At 34.5% G+C, this 19,962-nt stretch overlaps 4 protein-coding genes across 7 annotated transcripts in view; 1 reads left to right on the top strand and 3 right to left on the bottom strand.

Moving 5' to 3' along the window:
• The window catches only part of LOC104785446 (delta-1-pyrroline-5-carboxylate synthase A), a 5,113-nt gene extending 3,930 nt beyond the window's left edge, over positions 1–1,183 (bottom strand). Inside the window, exons 1-3 of the mRNA XM_010510665.1 lie at positions 988–1,183; positions 469–540; positions 194–297 (exon numbers count right to left, since the gene is read on the bottom strand). Of these exons, the coding sequence (XP_010508967.1) occupies positions 194–297; positions 469–540; positions 988–1,047 (236 nt within the window). The 5' untranslated portion in view covers positions 1,048–1,183. The remainder of the gene's footprint in view (positions 1–193; positions 298–468; positions 541–987) is intronic.
• LOC104785445 (protein YIPF1 homolog) lies at positions 9,444–12,658 on the bottom strand. The gene is made up of 6 exons (XM_010510664.2): positions 12,414–12,658; positions 11,918–11,975; positions 11,727–11,807; positions 11,302–11,467; positions 10,028–10,301; positions 9,444–9,922 (listed from the first exon to the last, which is right to left on the bottom strand). The coding sequence occupies exons 1-6, from the start codon at positions 12,465–12,467 to the stop codon at positions 9,728–9,730; spliced, it is 828 nt and encodes a 275-aa protein (XP_010508966.1). The 5' UTR covers positions 12,468–12,658; the 3' UTR covers positions 9,444–9,727.
• On the top strand, positions 13,055–18,512 carry LOC104785444 (E3 ubiquitin-protein ligase HOS1-like). The gene is made up of 10 exons (XM_010510663.2): positions 13,055–13,144; positions 13,746–14,136; positions 14,469–14,603; positions 14,694–14,869; positions 15,161–15,562; positions 15,656–15,814; positions 15,977–16,468; positions 16,874–17,011; positions 17,252–17,898; positions 18,089–18,512. The coding sequence occupies exons 1-10, from the start codon at positions 13,055–13,057 to the stop codon at positions 18,267–18,269; spliced, it is 2,811 nt and encodes a 936-aa protein (XP_010508965.1). The 3' UTR covers positions 18,270–18,512.
• LOC104785442 (protein DA1-related 2) overlaps positions 19,016–19,962 on the bottom strand; it is a 4,259-nt gene continuing 3,312 nt past the window's right edge. For all 4 annotated transcript variants that reach the window (XM_010510661.2, XM_010510662.2, XM_010510659.2 and 1 more), the window contains exons 10-12: positions 19,783–19,898; positions 19,644–19,702; positions 19,016–19,459 (exon numbers count right to left, since the gene is read on the bottom strand). In XM_010510661.2, the coding sequence (XP_010508963.1) occupies positions 19,128–19,459; positions 19,644–19,702; positions 19,783–19,898 (507 nt within the window). In that variant the 3' untranslated portion in view covers positions 19,016–19,127. The remainder of the gene's footprint in view (positions 19,460–19,643; positions 19,703–19,782; positions 19,899–19,962) is intronic.

The following is a 19,962-nucleotide window of genomic DNA, read 5'->3' as shown; positions in this document are numbered from 1 at the left end:
AAAAAAAAAAAAAAAAAAAAGAAAAAACTTTATGTTATTAAAAAAAAAACACAAAAACACATGTCACTGTTACATCAGAAACATAAGCCAAAATGGTCCATCCACCCTTTACTTTTTTTTTTGTTCCAATTTCCAAAATTTATTAAGGGAAAGGGATTTAATGAGAAAGATTAGCCCATATTAATGGTTAAACCTGCTATTGACTAATTGTCGATATCGAAGCCTTTGCCGGCCAAGGCCAACCGCACCAGATGACACCAATATCACTTCAAATCCATCCGAGTTTAATTCCGCAAGCTGACATTTATATATATATATTTTTTAACAAAAATTAAAGGTGCTCACATGAATAATTCACATGTCTTTCGTGAAAAATTAAACTTTTTTTTTTTTAAATAACAATTTTGGTATTATAATCAAAAAAGGCAGATTACTAAAAGTTTGGTAATTAAGGGAAAAACAAATCACCTGTTCACAGAGTGCTCCTAAGCGACCAAGAGCCAATCTTCCACCTTTTCCAGTCACAACTGCGGTCCCAACCTTTTTTTTTTATTTTTTACATAACAAAAAAAATCTAAATTTAGTCACCAAAAAAAATTCCTACGAATATTCTGATTTTATTCATTCGTCTCTAATGACAGAGATGCAAATTAAGATTCATATGAGAGGTTTTCTAATTATCAGATTCACGAAAGCATTACAATAATCAATAACCAAAGAGTTTAGATGCACTTTAAAATTAATATAGTAATATTTTTCACATTACCACTGATGAAAACACCATAACGTGAAATTAAACACACTGCACCAATCTAAATCTAACGATGAACACTAACACAGATCAGAGTAACGCCAAGAAATAATAATTAAAAAACAATACACAAAAAAACTGGATTAAATAAAAACACAGTGAATCAAAACACAGAATCTGAAAATACGAACGTATCGGACATAGAGGGAGAAGGAGAGAGAGAAAGAGAGGGGTACCTTAACGACGATACGCTTGACGTCTCTGGCAAAAGCACGTGAACGATCTAGCTCCTCCATTGCCTCCGTCTCGCCTACCAAAACCACCACAAAGAGAGAAGAACGAACGAGTTAACTCGTAGTAGTGTGACCACCGCGTTTTTTCTGATAAATAAAATATCTGGTGAGGGAAAGGTGGAGATCACCAAGGAAGAGATGAAGGGGTTTATAAACACCAACAACGCCCAGAGATGAAGGCTCTCCTACAAACCAATAGCCGCCACGTGTGCCAGTAAGGGTAAATCTGGTATTTTATTTACTGACAGATGAAGTGGCGCGTGTTCGTTGGTTCGGCGTATGGTAAGGATGTTAGGGTGCGGTGTAGGGGATAGTTGCTGAGGGTGGTGGGGGTATTTTGGGAAATATATAAAAATCGGCGGCTGAGGAAGCGCCGTGGACGTGAAAAAAGGCAAAACGGAGATGGGAGAAGAAGAAGAAGAGGACAAGTTAAAATCGGACAGCAATGCAGTTTTTCTAAAGATGACGTGATTATAAGATACTAAAGTATCACAATTTCTATGTTTATGCGGCGCCACAACACTCTTTTTTTAATCATTATTGGAGTCTAATTTTTATTTTGTGTTGTGTTGTGTGACATATACATTAGAGTGCAATGATTAACACTAGTATACTAGTATAATGTATCATCATCAGCATCATGATTCTGAGATTATAACGTGTATCACATAATATTAAACGTTTCTTTAATTTCTCTCGAACCTAATTTAGAAAACTGATTTATATAGTCTTGTTAAGAAAAGAAAAAAAAAAAATCTACACTTATTTGCTATCTGATTTCTCAAATTTAGATAGATTGTAAAACTTCCCAATTCACATACGAAATATCTTTTTGTTCCTATATAAACAATCACCAATTTTAAAGATGTTAACATTTTAACATGCATCACATGTTCTGTTTTCTGAATACTATTAAAAACGCTCATAGTCAGTCATACTTTATAATCTTTAAGATGATAAAAACGTTTTTTACTTTATATTTGTATTTTAGTTATGATATTGTTCAAAAAAAAAATTATGATATTGTATCCAATCAGATGGAGAATAAAATAAGTAATTGATATGTCAAACAAAAAAAACACAGATTTTTAAAAAATTATTATACAGGTTAATAAGTCCATTTGCTAAGTAGTCTGAAAACTCATATTGACTATAGACGAAAACATACAAACTTTTTTCGGTGTGGATCGGTGCAAACAATTAAACTACTAATACATATATCTATATATAAGCCTCGATGAAGTCGAAGAGTTCTTATGACTTGAAAGAAAACTACTCATTGTTGAGTGGGTTAGTAACTTAGTATAGTAAAAGAACTTTTGTGTATACGTATGTTGTTTGTCTTCTTCCCGAACAAGACCGGTTTAAAGAATTGTTTTGCTTTCGTTTGCAACACTACAACACTCGTTGTATAGTTGATTACTTTGAGTGTATAAAAATGATTAACTTCTTTTTGTATTAACAAAATTTGATGTTCCAATCCATTTGAAATCGACTGATTAGTTGACATAGATTTCTGTATTATAATCATGCTGTATAAAATATATATGTAATTAATGATTCGAGGTTTTCTCGTTATTAAATATTAGACGGCTTTATGTAAAAAAAAGTTTGGAGATGTTAAAGTTTGATTATATATGTATAAGGGAAGCTATAATATATTCTTTGAATAGATCATATAAAAAGAGTGAGTGATTGATTTTAAAAAAAAAAACTTAGAGTAGAGATCTAGTTTGTCAACATGACGATGCTTTCCCTCATAATTCAGATATTTTATTAATGATGTTATATTTCATCCTTTCTTAGTTTCTCCTCAAGTTTTCAGACTTAATTTCAGTTGTCGGAAAGGGAATGTGATTTACTTTGGTTATCTATAGTTATAATTTTTGAAAAAATGATAATTAGTGGCCAGTCCAATTTCTATAGACTAAATATGATAATCTCTGTGCCAACCTCGAGATTCTCATAATATAGATTAATAATGGCCAATCCAGTTTCTGTATTCAAACATCATTCAGCTCATTGGCCCTTTTAAGAAGCCAGATACCATTAATGATAGATTCAGAATTTAAAATAAAACAGTTTTTATATTTTGTAGTATTAAAAAAATCATAACTGGACAAAAATCAAACATACATAACAGTTGTACTCACACCTGATGGGCTGAAACAAAATAATTGCTTGGTAAAAACATGCAAATTTGCTAAGACTAATCTTTATCCAACTCAATAATATAAGGGTTTGAATGGTGATAGCAATCAGGGTGGACAAATCCGTCAGCGGACTAGATTGCTTTTTATTTACCATTCACAAATTTAGTCCGCAGTGGTGCGGTCTAAAAGATACAGAAAAAAAAATCGCTGTGGACCAACTGTGAACTATTTTTGTGTGTAAATAAAACTGGTCCGCAGCGGTCTGCAGTCCGTCCTATTTTTGGGGCGGACTAAACCGCTGATGGATTTGGCCACTCTGACCGCAGTCACCGTTCAAACCCAAAGAAATCAAGGAACTATTGCTTTTGTGACTATTTGTACCGATTCCCTTAGCTTTTATATAAGTCCGCATGAAGCTGTCAAATATCGTTGGAAACTATGAGAGGCTTCCAAAATCATTGGAACTTCCATAAGATAGATGATACTTCTCGAAGTTGTACGTCGCTTTTTGATGCTGCATGCCTGCATGTCGTCATTTGAAGTTATTGATCAGAGTTTTCCTTGAAATTAAATGATGGACCAAAGTCACCAAATTATTCCAATATGTTAGATATATAATCATACATCGACTTTGAACAGTACTACTGGTGATCTGAGATAGTTCCAACAGAAAGAGTATCAATTTTTTATGCAAAAGAATCTTCTAACTTAGACACTTTTTTTATATATCAAAAATAATTAGAGACGAATATCCAAAAAAAAAAAAGAAAAAAAAAAGAAAGAACAAAGCCAATTGTAATAAACGTAAACGCAATGAATGGTGCATGAGATTTGGTCAAAAGCCATTATTCCAAGTACCAACACCTATCTTACCGACTTCAGTTTCCGTTATCATCCATCTGCTCTAATTTTTACGCTTTTCCCTCTTTCGTATGTTTCTCGTTAATTGGAGAAGTATGAAACAAATAAAATAAGTAAATAAACACAAAGTAATGTACAAAATTATAGTACTAGTACTAATTAGTAGAAGGAGGGCACGTGGTTTGATGCGATTAGGGTCTTAGATGTCTCATTGTCTCTGTGGGAATCATTGGTCCTCTGTGCATGTGCCCTTTTTTTTTTTTTCTTTCTTTTAAGCCAAAAGGCCCCACGAACTCCAATCTTTAGTCAAATAATAGGCACTTGTTTGTTTTCTTCTGTGATTTTATTCTTGTTATTTAAACTAATTATCACATTCGTAACCAACGACATATCGTAGTCAGGGACTCATGGATTGTTTAATATAGACATTCATTTGTAGACTCAAGTAAGCATATAGCCACGCAGCAGCAGCACATGCGTGTATTTTACATATGTAATATTTAAAGAAAGATGCGATTTTGATAGGTAGGTATATAAAAACGATAATGGAGTCCTAAGTGACAAATACATTTTATGTTGGAGGACTGTGATTCGTGAATGCATGCTATTTGTTAGAATTGGTAGGTTAAGTACCGTGTGAAAAAGAGAGATCAAAAAAGCCTTTTGCGTTTTTTTTTTTTTGTTTACGTGGACAAATAAGTTTTAAAATGGTCGAAAATGGAACTTTTATTTCGTAGCATTTTAGGTAAATGATAAGAAGTGATGTATTTGTTGATAAAAATAAAAGAAAAAGATAAGAAGTGATGTTTATGTCTAAACTACCTTTTCTTGCATGCATGATAGTTATCCACGTGTGTTTTTATATCTATAATAGTATGAATAGATTGAAATGGAGTCCGATGAAACGATGGCGTCGATACGAAAGACGCTCAAAGTGGACCTTTATTTTTTTACGACTCATACCAAACATTGATAATATATGTGTTATGCATTACATACATTACAATATATATATATATATAGCGTCATACATGAACATGACGTTTATAGATAGTGAACGCATGACGCCTGGAATACTTTATGGATCATGTTAAAATTTTTAAATATAGACCACAAAATGTATATATTTTTTTAAAAAAGTGGAATTTAAATTTAATACCATTTCAATCTTGTTTTGAAGTCGAAAAAACCTATAACGCGTATGTTTGATGTGTTAATTTATGAAAAATATATATTAGATGAATAAAAGTTTCTACTTTATAATATCCAAAAAACTTAGGATTTGTTTTGAATGCTTCGGCCATACATGATAACTTTTGTTATAATTTACATTGATATCCAAGGTTTTAGTAATGGATATTCGCGTAAGTTTAGAAAACCTCTAAAGGGATATTTTTAGAAAAGGAATTAAAGTTAGGAGATATATATCTATCAATTCTTGACAAGAATAAATGGCTAAAAACTTTTTGTGGGTACAATCCAATATTTCAATTTGACCTTTATGGAATTAAGTCACGAGACAAAGAAAAAAACTTGCAAAACTAGGACACGTATTTAGTTGGGGCACATGTAAGGAACTAGCTAGGACATGGACATTTAGATATACAGGTTCCAAAATTCAAGATTCAATGGAGTAAGAGAGTATACTACAAGAAAACTTACATTTAGCAAAGCAGAGTTTGTGACAGAAATATACGATAAGATACGATTTTGAGAGTTAGTTAAAATGGCACGAATTTTTTTTGTTAAAAAAAGGTGTTAGTGTTAGTTAGGCTGTTAGCCAGGATTAGTCAAAAATCAAAACAAAACAACAGTTTGTATGAATAAGGATATAGTACATGATAGTAGTAACTTAAAAAAAAAAGATTATTAAAAGTCTATATATAGTAGAAAGATTATGTGTAACGTCTAAATCGTTTCATATAATTATGCTTCAAATGATAACAGGTCAATTTTGTGTTACATAATCTCTTATAAACAAGAGCCAAATAAATATATTGTTTATTTATTAAAAAATGGTCTCACACAAAAAAAAACAATTTTTTTAAAAAATGGGTCCTAATTAAACACTTGTCAATTATTCATATACTCTTCCAAGTTTCTGTTACATCACTCCCAGATTTTAGCGTATGATCAGATAATGCTTCTAACCAACGGTTTCCCCGCACAAGTAGTCGCATATATTATACTATATACTTATCAATCTACGGATATACCATAATATTAAGAGAAATACCCTAATATTAAAGACATATATATTTCAAGAAACTAAAGAGATAATAAAGGAACCGTCGAAACTCACAAGCCACAAGCCAATGAAAATAAAATTTGTGGACACGAGATCCCCAAAACAAATAAAAAATGTTTACAAGTCAAATACATATCACTACACAAGTAAAACTAATAATACTCCATAAATTAATATTGTACAAAAAAACAGTTGATTTTGAATTATTCAATTTTGAGTTAAATGATTAATCTAAGAATTAATAGATTGCGGAATACATATATTATAGTAGTATATTAGAATCTTAAGCAAACATGGCGCCATGTTACCCGAATAAAGAAATAAATCTTAAATGATGACGTTTTTGTGTTTGTATCTGCCTCATTAGCAAAAAAAAGTTAGACTTTGCGAGCGTAATATTCAATACTTAAACGTTAAAACGTTTTCCTTTAACAATTACTAAACTCTGATAATTACTGTTATACATATAATCGATTCAAATGGTAACTAAACTAAAGAACATAAGTATGAAATAAATAAGAATAAAAAATTATATAAGTGCTGAATGCACTCTGGTTATGTTTTTTTTCTTAAAGTTTAAAGAGTTAAACAAAGATATGTGTTATGGGATGGGTATCACTGGCCAAAATGAGAACACGTTATATATTTTGCAGCGTTGTTATAGACTTGTAGATAAACAGATAAGATTTTTCACTCGACCAACAAAAATGTAGAACAGAGTAGGATAAGGTGGAGTATATATGTTATGTCTTACTATATAAACATGCTACACTTGGAAAGTTGTTATTGGTGCAACTTCATTAATCATTAGATATATTTGCATCCAATGTAAAGCCGTCACGAGTCACGAGCGTCCAAAAACTTTAGTGCAATCACGTTCAAAGAGACTTGTAATATCTGTTATTTCCCAAAAACAAGTAATTTATCGTTTCAAAATTATCTCAAAATTATTTTTTTTGGTAAAAGGTCAAAAGAAGATGAATGAATGGTTGAATATTTTGAATATCGATTTATAAAATCTGTAAAAAAAATTTAGAAGTTCTAAAGGATTTGCTGCATTAAGTGCTTTTTGACGTCGGTATGTTATATAAGCAAACTAAACTTGTGCGAGGACAAACAAGTTTGTGGAAAACTTTATTTTACAGTTTTGTTTGATGTGTACATGAACGATCATGCAGGCAAAACCAAAAAAAAAAAAAGTGTCTCACCTTTCTTTTGATTATTAATTTTCCTACGGTCACCTTATCTCTTGTCGACAAATTTGGATTTTTTATGAACATCTTTACGGATAAAAAAAGAAACAACGTGTCTTAAAACTTAAAACAATTATCTTCCACAAAAAGAAAAATGGAAGAGAACAAATTTGACGAAACTACATCGAGTACAAAAATAAATATTGTAGAATCCATTTTTTAAAATAAGAAAATCCCATTTATTTTTCTTACGTTTGTTACATAAATTCATAAGATAAACAAAAACTAGAGAAATGCTTAGTATTTACTGCCTATTTACCCTTTAACAAAAAAAAATTACTGCCTATTTACGAAAGATTAAATATGAGTTTGGCCGACATTTATTTCTTTTTGGTTATAACCACACAAATCACGAGTTTCTCTCCATTACTCTCGTATTAAAAGTATATATGTGGTGATTAGACGCAGATAGAGGAAGAAAAAGTTATACAGGAATCACTATCATATGAAGACTCGGAATATATAATTAGTAAAACTAAATCATTTGTTTGTAAGACTGAGATAGAGACAGTGATTGTTATTGGGGAGGATCGGGTCGTTCATAGAATTGATATTGTTCTTTTTCTACATATTTTATATATTCCTTTTTAAGAAAATATTATTTTGGTTCTGGGAGGGGTGAGCTGGAGAACTTAAATGAATTATTGAAGTAATTTTTAGTTTGGGATGCCAAAACCAGCAAGTAACTCTCAAGATAAAACAAAACTTGTAAAGTGTAAACAGGATTAATAAGTTTTAATTAGGTATTGATTTAATATAATTAAGCACGATGGACGGTTGATTAAGACGAAGAAGTAGAGTCATAATCCATCACTAATACGGGTTCATTTCTTGAAGAGTCACTGTTGCCGTGCCTTGCTAAAAAAACGTGATTACAAATCATCTACGTTAGTGTTAGTGGTAGGTAATAATTATGCAAACCTTTCTGAATATACTGAGATATTTGCATCTTTCACATATCTTTACAATTTGTTTTTGTTTTTTTGTCAGGATATATTAAAAATTATTTATGAAATAAGTAATATGGATATACGAATATACCATATTTTACAATTGTATGTGACCTTTAATCCACTAAGGTAGAAAGATACACGTTTAGATCTTTCGTTAAAACAAAGGACTTGTATTGTAACCACAGTTTCGAATCTTTTGGGTTATATTAACGATTAAATTTCAATACTACCGAAAAATGCGAACGTCAATATTGTCTCGTAACAGTGAGTGACTATAGTATTCATTGTTACAACTTACAACTTACAACCCATTTTTGATTCTTTTTAATCTATTATCGCTTGAAGTAATTTTTCGTAACACATGTGCATTTTTTGATTCTTTCTAAACCAGCTAGAATCAAGAATCAAGCATGTTTAGTTCGGGATGCCAAAACCAGCAAGAATCAAGAATCCTCGTTAGAGAATATTGTATGTGTGCTTCTTGAATCAAGAATCGTTCTACGGGAATAGCTATTTCTGAGTGTGACAGTTTAAAAAACAATTTGATTTATATATTGTAATGGGCCAATGAAGCAGGCCCGTAATTACTATTTGGCCCATGATTCCTACGCACGTTTTATTAACAACTCTGAGGTTTTTTATAAGAAAAGTAAAAAACATGGAGAAACTGGTATCAGATTTTACTTTTACCATAAAATCTTGCAGTAATTACGGGGTTGAGTGATATAAAGACACTTCTTCACAGGTTTTATCTTTTCTTTTTAGACATGACTTCACAGTTCACAGGTTATATCGAATGTGACCTTTTGGCTTTACTCTCTCATACTAAACAATTCACATGCTCTCTGTACCATTATATTAAACAAAACCTTAACGACAAATGCATTCGTCTTCTCTTCAATCTTCAGTCTCTTCACTTTACAGTGTACAAAAGAGCAAATTGCAATAACTCTTGCGAATTTTCTTCCTTTTTTGATATTTTTACTCCACAAGCAAAGAAGTGATAACAAAAAAACAAAAACAAAAACACAATCGTTACAAGCAAAGCAACCATCAAACTAAGCCATTAAAAAACGAATCCATGATTCAGTGTATTTGTTCCTTCTTTTTTACTTTGGGGGTTTCATTATCTGGTGATGACATTCTTTGTTCTACTACAGCACATCAAAATCTTAAGGTTTTTACATATTTGTTTTTCGTTGGTTGTCGCGGAGATTAAGGAAAGAACCAGACCTTGATGAAGATTGAAAGAACCATTTGCAGACCAAATGCTGCACCCATTACAACCGTGATATCGTTGTTCGTCTCTAGGTAAGACTGTAGATTCAGGGCAACAAAGGACGATGATGCGCCACCAGCTAAGAGTATAATCACCCATCTCAGAAACTCTACTGGAATAAGCAATGGAAGCTGCAAAAGAGGTGTATCAAGTATATGCATTTACCTTTAATGTTACTGATACTCAATTGATTAATTTTAACAGCAAAAGAGGTGGAAGTTACTGAATATACTTACAGAGATTGGAATGAAAATGAAGAGAGAGTATCCCCAGAGGCACCAGAATCTTAGAAGATCAGCTTTGGACCCCATATACCGAAGTGAGAAATAAAATCCCAAGGGCACAATTATTGCATAGCCATAGATTACAGATGCTGCCAAATTCATATAGTTCACATCAAAGATCCAAGGAGCATCGCTTTGGGTTCGTTTCTTCACAAGATATGTGGCACAATTTCCGAGAGAAGCAAGCACAAACACAAGCGTAGTGCAGATCCAGACAAGTCCATACCTAACAGAGAGACGAGATGCAAACACCAGTCATTAACCTAGAAACATTTGTGAAGCTTTTAGCCAATCTTTAGAGGATAGCATGTTTTGCTAATTGAATATGTGCACGTGTTTTGATGCTTTCCATTCATTTGTCCAAGAGAAAATGAGGATTTTTCGCTAATCATATGCACGTGTCTAATCTATCGCTTGAAGTAACACATGAGTAAATGCATCCTATTAATTTACTGATTCCTGCGAATCAACACAAAGGGGGCAAAAATTTAGTCTTTGCTCAACAAGGCCTGTCTTCAACTGCCTCAAAGCCTGATCAGACAAATCCTATTGTCAGATCTTAGGTTTCCTAATCAAGACAATGACATTACATCAACCAAACCGCAATCTGATGGAGACTATATTCCAGACTATAGAAATAGCTAGAAGTCTATAATTCATGTGAGGAAATGTATAGTTACCAGATAGTATATCAGCTCCGGAGGAATATTCAAGCAGCAAAACTATAGTTAAGAAAGAAAAACTAAACAAGCAAAATGAAAAAGAGTGAAGCAGGAAGATCTCTCACGAAGATCCAGTTCTTTCCTTCATTACATTCCTGGTTTTAAAATCTGACACTACAGTTTTAATCATCAAATATCAATAGAACTATTGGCAATCTCTACTCCAGTAGAACTACTTATCTAACACTTGCACCGGCAACAGTAAAGCATTCCCCAAACCTATGAGATATCAAACAAATTCATTTGATTCATCGCAGCTGGAATGTGATTTCGGAAAGGTGCAGTATATAACACTTAAAATGGTAATAATTAACAGCCTGAGATCTCAACAGGAGTTGCGAAATACAAACCTAAGACACCACCTAAAATGGTAACATGGTAACAAAGGAGCAGAAGATAACACTTAAAATGGTAACAAAGGAGCAGTGGACTGATTAAAGAAATCTCGCAACTCCAATGCAATCACCAAGAAGAGTCAGGGGAAAAAGGCATTAAAAGACTTACAAATCAGGGTTTGCATCAATCTTGTTGAAAAAATCTCCGCTAGTGGGAAACAACGAGCTCATCAATCTGTTCAAAACAACGTCTGTGTCTACATCGAAGTACTGAGTATATGAGTAGACGTTAAAGAAGCCCTTCCAGTTGTTTGATGGCTGTTGTTCAGGTACTTCTACAGGTGTAGATAAAATGAAGTAAATTATCATATAGGACAGAAAAGTTTAAAGGATCTTGACATGAACAAGCACTATTTTTAATCATCATACTGTTATATAACGTATATCCTCAACACAAATGAACAGTTCAAAGTTAGAATCACCATATGTTGTCTACATAACATGTTCTTATGACTTACTAGATATACGGTGACTACTGAGTACTGACAAATATATGTCCTAAGAAAAAAGCCAAAAAGGAGTATTTTTTGTTACCTGTTGGGCTCTCAAGAGTTTGATAACCCTTTGAATTGTTCCCACGATTTGGTGGAAATATCTGCATGTTTGCAGAAGGACCTACAATATTGCACAACACAAGCAACACTCAAAAGTCTTTTAACTACCGGAAAAAAAAAAATCATTTGCACAAGATAGATCAAGCAGCAAGTGAGCAAAAACAAACATACCTTCATTAACGCTTGCTATAGGTACATTTGTGCTTCTCTTGTCGTCGCCGATCACAGCCTTAACAAATAAAGGAATTAAGTAAATAACATAGGGAAAGTGAATACATTCAATCCAAACATTTATATCTAAGCATGTTTAATCCAAAATGAAGCTATCATGCAAGCATCTAAACTCAGTTTTGGTATCTCATTAAACTAAGAAACTGTACTCAAGAACCCTTTTACAGATATAGAAAGCCAGTAACGCAACTAAGCAAATCTTGGATTGTTCTATGGACGGAGGAAAAAAAAAAGTTTTTTCTTTTCATAATTCTGCTTCCTAATGAGAATAAAACGATTCTAAAAACTGTAATTTCGTAACACTTGAGCCAGAACACAAACACACAGCCAAAAAAAAAAAAAAAGGATGAGATGCATCCAAAAAGCCAAAAAAAATGTTAAATTTCACAAGGGATAACTCAATCGAAGCAATGGATGTTTTTTTGACAAGACTTACAGGAACTGAACCAAGCAAATGACTCGTCTGTAGATTAGCGAACGACTCATCCATCGGAATCAAACAAAATATATAAGACTATAAAAGAAAAGCTTCTTCTAATCTCTCATTCAAAAATCGATAAGATCGAAGAAAGTATAAAAGGAAAAAAAAAAGATCGTCCCTTTCTCTTAATTTGTAAGGTTTCTTTCTTTCTGGGTTTTTTTTCTTTTTCTTTTTTCTTGCTTCTTCTCTCCTCCTCCGTCCGTCGTCGTACGTGGAAGCAATCGGGAAAGAAACAAACACGAGAAAGAGAGACCAATCCACGTGCTTTTTTAACAAGTGGGGTACACGCGCCGCTCACTTTTCTACACGTGTTTTTTTGACTGGGCCTATACAAGATCCACAAGAAGACTTTCTAAAAAGGCCCATATTAAAAACTTGACCCGAATTGAAATTATCCGACCCGTCTGAGGAGCGTCGCGAGGATTATTCACTCTTAACAGTTCTTTGTCTTCCTTCCCTCCCGAGAAAGGACCTTAATGGAGCCCTAGACTGACTGGGTTTTATCACTTCGCCAACATCACTATAGCTCTTTTCACCAACCACTCTTTCTCTCTTCTAGCTCCGTTCTTTTTTTATCTGTTTCTTCACCGGAAAAGATGGATACGAGACTAATCAATGGTTCTGCCTCCGCCGCGAGATCGATATCTCTTCTTAAGCAGCCTGATTACAGTAGCAAGCCTGTTCAGGTTCTTCCGCTTGATACTCTTTTTTTTTTCTTTTTTTCCGTATTCACTGGAATCGTTTAGCTCAGGTGTTAAGATATATCTAGGGGCTTTGCTTTTTAGCCTCTCTTCATCTTCCGGTTAAATGGGTTTTGCAGAGCTTGTGTTAATTACGGATTTATTAGTGTTTGTTTACGCTGTTGGTGGGTTTTGTGAATCGTTCTTAGCCCTTGGATATATCTGTCTAGAGGCATTGTTGGTTTCTGAATGTAGTGTCTAACACTATGGAAGCATTTTGAATCACTTTGGTTTTAGAAATGGTGCCTATTTTGTGGTAGCTACCATTTTTTGTGTTTAAATCAACATAGGATCTTAGAGCGTTGGCAGCAGTTTCATTTAATTCTCACAGTTACTTGTTGTGTGTTTAGGGTAATTTTTGGGATCTAATTTCTGTTAGTTAAGGTAGTCATCTTAGTCTTATTTTAGTTGAAAAATTAAGATATGATTACTGGGTTGGCCTGGTGTATACGTAGTGCAGTTGGATGTTTATATAGTTAGTCATGAAAGTTGAAAGGTTTAGAATTGGTGTTTGCTTTAGTATAAGTTAATTTCTTGTTTGTTACAGGAGGCGTTGAAACATTTGGCATATATCAACCTCAGAGAATTGTGTAATGAGGCGAAGATTGAGAGATGTCGTGCAACAAGAGATTTGGCAAGCTGTGGACGGTTTGTGAACTATGTGTTGAACCCATGTGGTCATGCCTCCTTGTGCACAGAGTGTTGTCAGAGGTGTGATGTTTGTCCAATCTGTAGAAGCCCATTACCAAAAACTGGAGATAAGCTTCGGCTTCGTCTCTATTATGAATGTGTTGAAGCTGGTCTAATTTCCCGAACCAATGAAGAGGCGTCGGAGGATTCGGATGAGGATGGACATCAATTGACCGCTGATGTTCTTCGCCTCTATTCTCTGTTTGATGTTGCCATGAACAACAATCTAATATCGGTGGTTTGCCATTGTATCCTTCAGTTGCATTTATGCTCTCTGTCAGATTTTTGCATTTTAGTCTTTAGTTTCCTGTTTGATATTCCAAGAATCTCGTATAGATTTCTATGCATATGTTGTCTCATTGACAGCTGTGACCACGAATCTCATTATGAAAAGACATTTGCAATTAGAAACTGTGTTTATATGGGGAGTATTTTTTACTGATAGGTTCATGTAATTTTAGGTAGTTCTTGTTTCCTGCCCCTAACTGATGAGCAAAATGTTCATAGTGTTTTTGTCATTCTCTAAGAGTTATTTTATATTCGATGTATAATTGACATCTCCTTGACAGAAAATGAATAGATATCACCAATGTCTGTATGGATGAGACAGCTGTATCTAGTGACCCGGTCATTGCTTTCTTGCTGGATGAAGTTGTTGTCAAAGATTGGGTCAAACGTACATTCCGGAGCATCTTAGCTGATCTTCAAGAAATCTGTATCCTTTGAGCTGTTTATATTTCTATGTTTCTTATGCCAGTATATGTGTGCACCTTGGGGTCTGTTTATCTTTAATATTGGTTCTCAGATACTCTTGAAACAAAGGAGATGCAAGCGTGGTTAGATAACCTACTAAAGTGTTCGAAACAGGTGGCTTGCATATGTAGTGTCCTTGAAGTTATGGAATCAGCTTTTAAGGGTTCTGTTTCATCTCAGCTTCAAGATGTGCAGAAGCTTAGGGAGAACATTGGTAAAACAAAGCAGGTCAGCTAAGATATTACTCTTTTGATATCCAAACAACTTTGCAAAAGTATGCTTGAATAACTCTCTTTACTTCCCAAGAATTTTACACTGAAGTTTCCTCTGTGCATTGTGTTTTTGTCATTAGCATATTGGTGAATGGGTATATTTAACCTTATCTTTGTATGACATGCTAAAAGATATCCAGGGATAACCGTATATCTTCTGATCAGAGAGTGTTTTAACTATATCATGGGTGCAAGATCACCTAGCTTGTGGTGTGCTTACCCTATTGTTTATTTTATTTTATTTCAGCATCTGGACATAATGGTTTGGTGCATAAGACACGGATTTCTGGATGATGTGAGGTCTCGATATTCTAATTTCACGTCGTGGAATGCCCTTGTACTTGAAAGAAAATCAAATGCAATTAAGCGTGCATGGCCTGATGCTGTAGACCAGTCTTCAGATTGCAATGTACAGGGCGCTTCCCTCTTTATTGAGGATGCTTTAGAAAATCTTGAGAGAGAGCCAGAGTACGGTCAGGAAATAGGGGCAGACCTAGAAGTTGGATGTTTACAGAAGGATAAGAGATCATTTCTTAGATCCAAAATAGAGGGAACGTCAGGGTCTTATCCATTTGAGAATCTTAGAACTGCTGCTGACATACTCTTTTTACATGGCGGTTCAGATTTGGTTGTTGCGAAGCAAGCAATTGTATCCTTTTGTCATCGCCTATGTTTCACATTACACTACACTAACCCTTCCCATGCTTTTTATTTTTCGCTGGTTTCCTTAACCAGGAGATAGTTTCTTTACTACCTGTTTGATCGGCATTGGACTACCCCTGAAAAATATTGGAAGCACATTATAGATGATTTTGCTGCTACCTTTGGCATAACCAGGCATTCATTGCTGGAGTCTTTTGTATTTTATCTCCTCGATGATCACTCAGAGGAGGCACTTCAGGTACCTTTTGGCATTACCAGGGAAAACATATGGAGATATGTATTCTTGTGCATATTTGAGTACTCTAGCTGAAATATATGTATGATAAACTATACATTGTGACAGACACCATATATTTTTATTGGTTGGTATAGCTTACAAATTTTCCAAATTATATTTCAGGAAACTTGTAGGATTCTTCCTGAAATATGTGGTCCAGAGACCTACCCCAAGGTTGCGCAAGTCCTGTTAGAAAGGGAAAATCCTGAAACAGCTCTTATGGTCTTGCGTTGGTCTGGTCGTGATGGCGTATCAGAAATGGTTTCAATTGGTGAAGCTGTTACTGCTATTCGTGTGAGAGTGGAATGTGGTCTTCTGAGTGAAGCATTCACATACCAAAGAACACTCTGCTTAAAAGTAAAGGAAAATAAATTGAAAAATGGAGCTGTGAAACATGTGTCCGATGATCCAGACAGCTGGAGTTGGACAGAATGGATGGAGATACTAGTCAACGAATTCTGCTGTCTTTCTATTAGGAGAAACTTGGTTGATCGAATCATTGAGTTACCATGGAACCCAAATGAGGAGAAATATCTGCACAGATGCTTATTAGATTCTGCAACTGATGACCCGTCATCAGCTGTGGGTAGTCTTTTGGTTGTCTTTTATCTTCAGGTTAGTAACTTCACTTGAATAACTTGGGCTGAGAATGGTTTGTCTGCACTAGAGTAGCTTTGAAAATAGTCAAATAGATTATTAATAGAACAGCATAAACCTCCACTCCTGAGCTTTAAGCTACATAACTCATTTGGAGTAAATGAAAACTTTATTTAGGGATCTCAATGGTAACTCTACAATTAGCTCATCCTACTAGATATTGGTATATTTTCATGTATTTGCTGTCTAGACTTTAAAATTATTTTATAATTTGAGCTTGATGTTGAGAATAATGAACAAGCATCAAGTAATTTAAGAACCAGACAAACAGTAAGCTCTGCTTATTCTCTGGAAAATTCGTATATTATTGGGTATTTTGGTCTTTCTTTGACTGGAAATGACTGGTTGTTCACATTGCTGCAGCGCTACCGCTACATCCAGGCATACCAAGTCGATCTTAAACTCCAGAAAATTGAGGATTGTTTTTTATCCGACATTCGAATTGGGGAAGAAGTTATGTTCAGAATGCAATCACAGATTCGTTGGAGAAAAGAGTTAGTTGTAAGTATTCCAGCCACCCTTTCCATGTACAAGTGGATCCTTCCACTTTTCCTTCTTAAAGGCTACATCCTCATATTTCCACCTTCTTGCATAGTGCTTAGTAGCCTCTTGAGTCTTGATACTTGCAAAAGTGTCTGGAATTTTTGAATCTTGAATGTTCTATGTGTGTGCAATTTTCCTTGATATTGGCTATTCAACTTGACATTTATACCCTCCTCTGTCTCTGTTGCTTTGAAACAGGATAGATCCATAGATATACTTCCAGTAATTCAGCAGCAGCAAGTTAGATCTGGACAATTTTCTGAGATGGAAGATACCTCTGATAGTGCTTCTGAGGGAGCAAAAATCTCTAATCTTCCTGATGCACCTGAGATGATTACTTCTTCAGTTCCCGTTTCGAATAATTCTGTATTTCTCCAGCGGGCTAACAATGCCGACACTAGAGAGCCAGTGGCTAGTAATGGTAGTCCATTTCAACCCGGTCATTTGATAGGAAACGCTTCCCTTGATATCTCCCATGGAAGGTTATTCACAAGCGCAAATAGAGGACAAAAGAGTGAAGTTAGAAGCACAACTAAGGCACTGAAATTTGGTGAAGTGTCAACTCCGTTCAAAGATCTGAACAGAGCGCGTGGTAACAGCCAGCTTAAAGGGAAAAGGACTGAAGAAACCTCTCCAGAGACAAATATTGATAGATTCATGGAGAATAACATGAGCTCCCCTTATCTCCGCAGAGTCACAGCTAACAATCCTGTAACAGTGAAACCTAGCAGCAACCATCTCAATAGATCTGCAAAGAAACCAGAATCAACCTTTTTTGGCACAAGGATGCAACCGGACAGAGATAACTTTAATGATTTGGATGATCCAATGGACATGTCATCAAGGTACGTTTCCTCTCTTCTTTATAGCCTAGCCTTTTTTTCCTTATGCTTCAATCATGCCATTAAAGTAGAGTACACTGGTATTGTGTGGTAAAAACTCTTGTTACGGTTTGATTAAATATAAAGTCGTGAGGAGTTTCTGGTTTGGTTCGTTCGTCCACAGCTTCTAATTGTGGTGTATCATGAATTGCAGCTTCAAACACAACACAACTGCCGTGGCCACGGAGAGCAGAAATAACAGTGGCGGATTGAGGTGGCGGTCAGATGAAACAAGTGAGGAGGAAGATGAACTGAACTTGGGCATGGAACCGATGACTAATTTTGGTTCCATGCAGGTTAAGGGAAGAAGGAGACGTAGATTCGCTGCAAGATGAAATGAAAACAAACACTTAAAAGAATATCATTATCAATTGTGTTAAAGCATCATAGAGAGAGCAAGTTGTGTAAAGAGGGAGAGATGGGTACAGTGAGCTTTGTTCTCCTGATTATTTTTTTGTGCCTGGGGAAAGAGAGATAATTTTTGAATTTTGTGTTTCACTGTGTTTCTCCCTTAAGTTTACATTTCTAGACATTTTTTCTCGGATATCATTTTAATGAGCAGAAGAAATTAATGATGAGTATGTTTAAAATTTTACGTTGGTGAAGTTGCATGGTGTATATTTTTTTTTGTCCCTCACGTCTTTATTGTTAAATCGATTTGACTTTTTAAAAAATATTTAGCAAAACGTTTCGTCCAAGTTTCCCGATATAAACAAAAACCTAAACCCCCTGAACCCTCTTTCTCTGTTTCTGCCTTCGATCTGGATTCAAAAATTCATAATCTCATATTGGGTTTTTGGTGTGCCTTAATTTATTCCCCTATGTCTAAAGCTTGCTTCTTGTAATTTCTTGAGTTTTACCAAAATTTGCTTCAAGAATTAGCTGCTTTGTAGGACTCAAGTGTTCTTATTGTTTCAGTTTCATATTTTTGAAATACATCCATTTGTTAGTAATTTCTTGGTGTTAGTTTGGCAGTAAAGACTTTTTATAAATATTATTCGTATCCAATCATTGTTCTTATAAAATCTCCAAACAACAAATCTCCCCATTCAAAATCTAAGGGGAGATAAAGTCTATCTTGAGATTCAATTCAAAGTTAAAATAAACCTTGTGTGATCCATCCAATATCCAAATCAAGATCATATAGCAAGATAACATGACCAGAACATTAAATTTGAAAGTCACTGATAGGATCACAAAGGAAAAGTTCCAGTGTAGCGGATATGGTCGAGAGTGGGACGCAGACCGTACTTACAAACCGCTGCATTTGCTGCTCTGAAACCTCCTCCATAAGCTGGAGATGCATCATGAGCTATCTGATGCTTAAAGAACTCTCCAAGTTTCTTCTCCACGTTTGATTTCCCTCCTTTCTTGTTAGAAGACGATGATGATGATGGCATGGCCGCCGATGATGTTGAAGGCAAGTTTCTTGATGAAGTATCTGAGAGAACCTCAGATTCAAGCCACATGTAAGAGAGGACTTGGCAGATTCCTTCCTCTACCTCAGGGTTAAGGTTTCTATACCCTAATAGAAACAAGAAATTAAAAGAATGCTTTTAGTTATAGTTATAAACTTATTTATCAAAAATTGATGGTGCATATAACAACATTGTAATATGACATGACTTAAATATAGACTTATTATTATAGTTATTTTTTAAAATGTTTTTAATTAATATATCTTAATCCAAAAGATGTATAGTATGTACCTTTGAGCCTTAGCCATCCGTGCATGAGCTCATGGGCGAGAATAGCTCCGGTTAGTAACCTTCATCCACAAAAGCCATTAGGTAAGTAGTCAATTACTGTCAAAAAGCTAATATGAGAATTGAGTAAGTAGTATAGTACCTTGGGAGGCCGTAGAGAACTAGAATCGCAGTGACTTCACATTTTCGTATTAGCTTTTGTGGCTGAGTTCTCATACCTACAAGACGGTGAGCACCAAGTCTCGGTCTTCTAAGAACCTGTAAAAAACCCAAAAAAAAAAAAAAAAAAAAAAAAGAGCAAAATAAAATCATTGTTTAGAAT

This window comes from Camelina sativa, chromosome 5, assembly GCF_000633955.1.
Source record: "Camelina sativa cultivar DH55 chromosome 5, Cs, whole genome shotgun sequence".
NCBI lineage: Eukaryota > Viridiplantae > Streptophyta > Magnoliopsida > Brassicales > Brassicaceae > Camelina > Camelina sativa.
The sequence above is the reverse complement of the archived record's forward strand: the minus strand, read 5'-3'. Positions and strand labels throughout refer to the sequence as shown.

Excerpts from the sequence above, each read along its gene's own strand:
- LOC104785445 (XM_010510664.2), bottom strand. The coding sequence starts at position 12,467 with ATGGATGAGTCGTTCGCTAATCTACAGACGAGTCATTTGCTTGGTTCA. Across the intron at positions 11,808-11,917 it reads TATAGCAAGCGTTAATGAAG|GTCCTTCTGCAAACATGCAG; the intron begins GTATGTTTGTTT and ends GCAATATTGTAG. Across the intron at positions 9,923-10,027 it reads TCATTTTCATTCCAATCTCT|CTTCCATTGCTTATTCCAGT; the intron begins GTAAGTATATTC and ends CCTCTTTTGCAG.
- LOC104785444 (XM_010510663.2), top strand. The coding sequence starts at position 13,055 with ATGGATACGAGACTAATCAATGGTTCTGCCTCCGCCGCGAGATCGATA. Across the intron at positions 14,604-14,693 it reads AGCTGATCTTCAAGAAATCT|ATACTCTTGAAACAAAGGAG; the intron begins GTATCCTTTGAG and ends ATTGGTTCTCAG. Across the intron at positions 14,870-15,160 it reads ACATTGGTAAAACAAAGCAG|CATCTGGACATAATGGTTTG; the intron begins GTCAGCTAAGAT and ends ATTTTATTTCAG.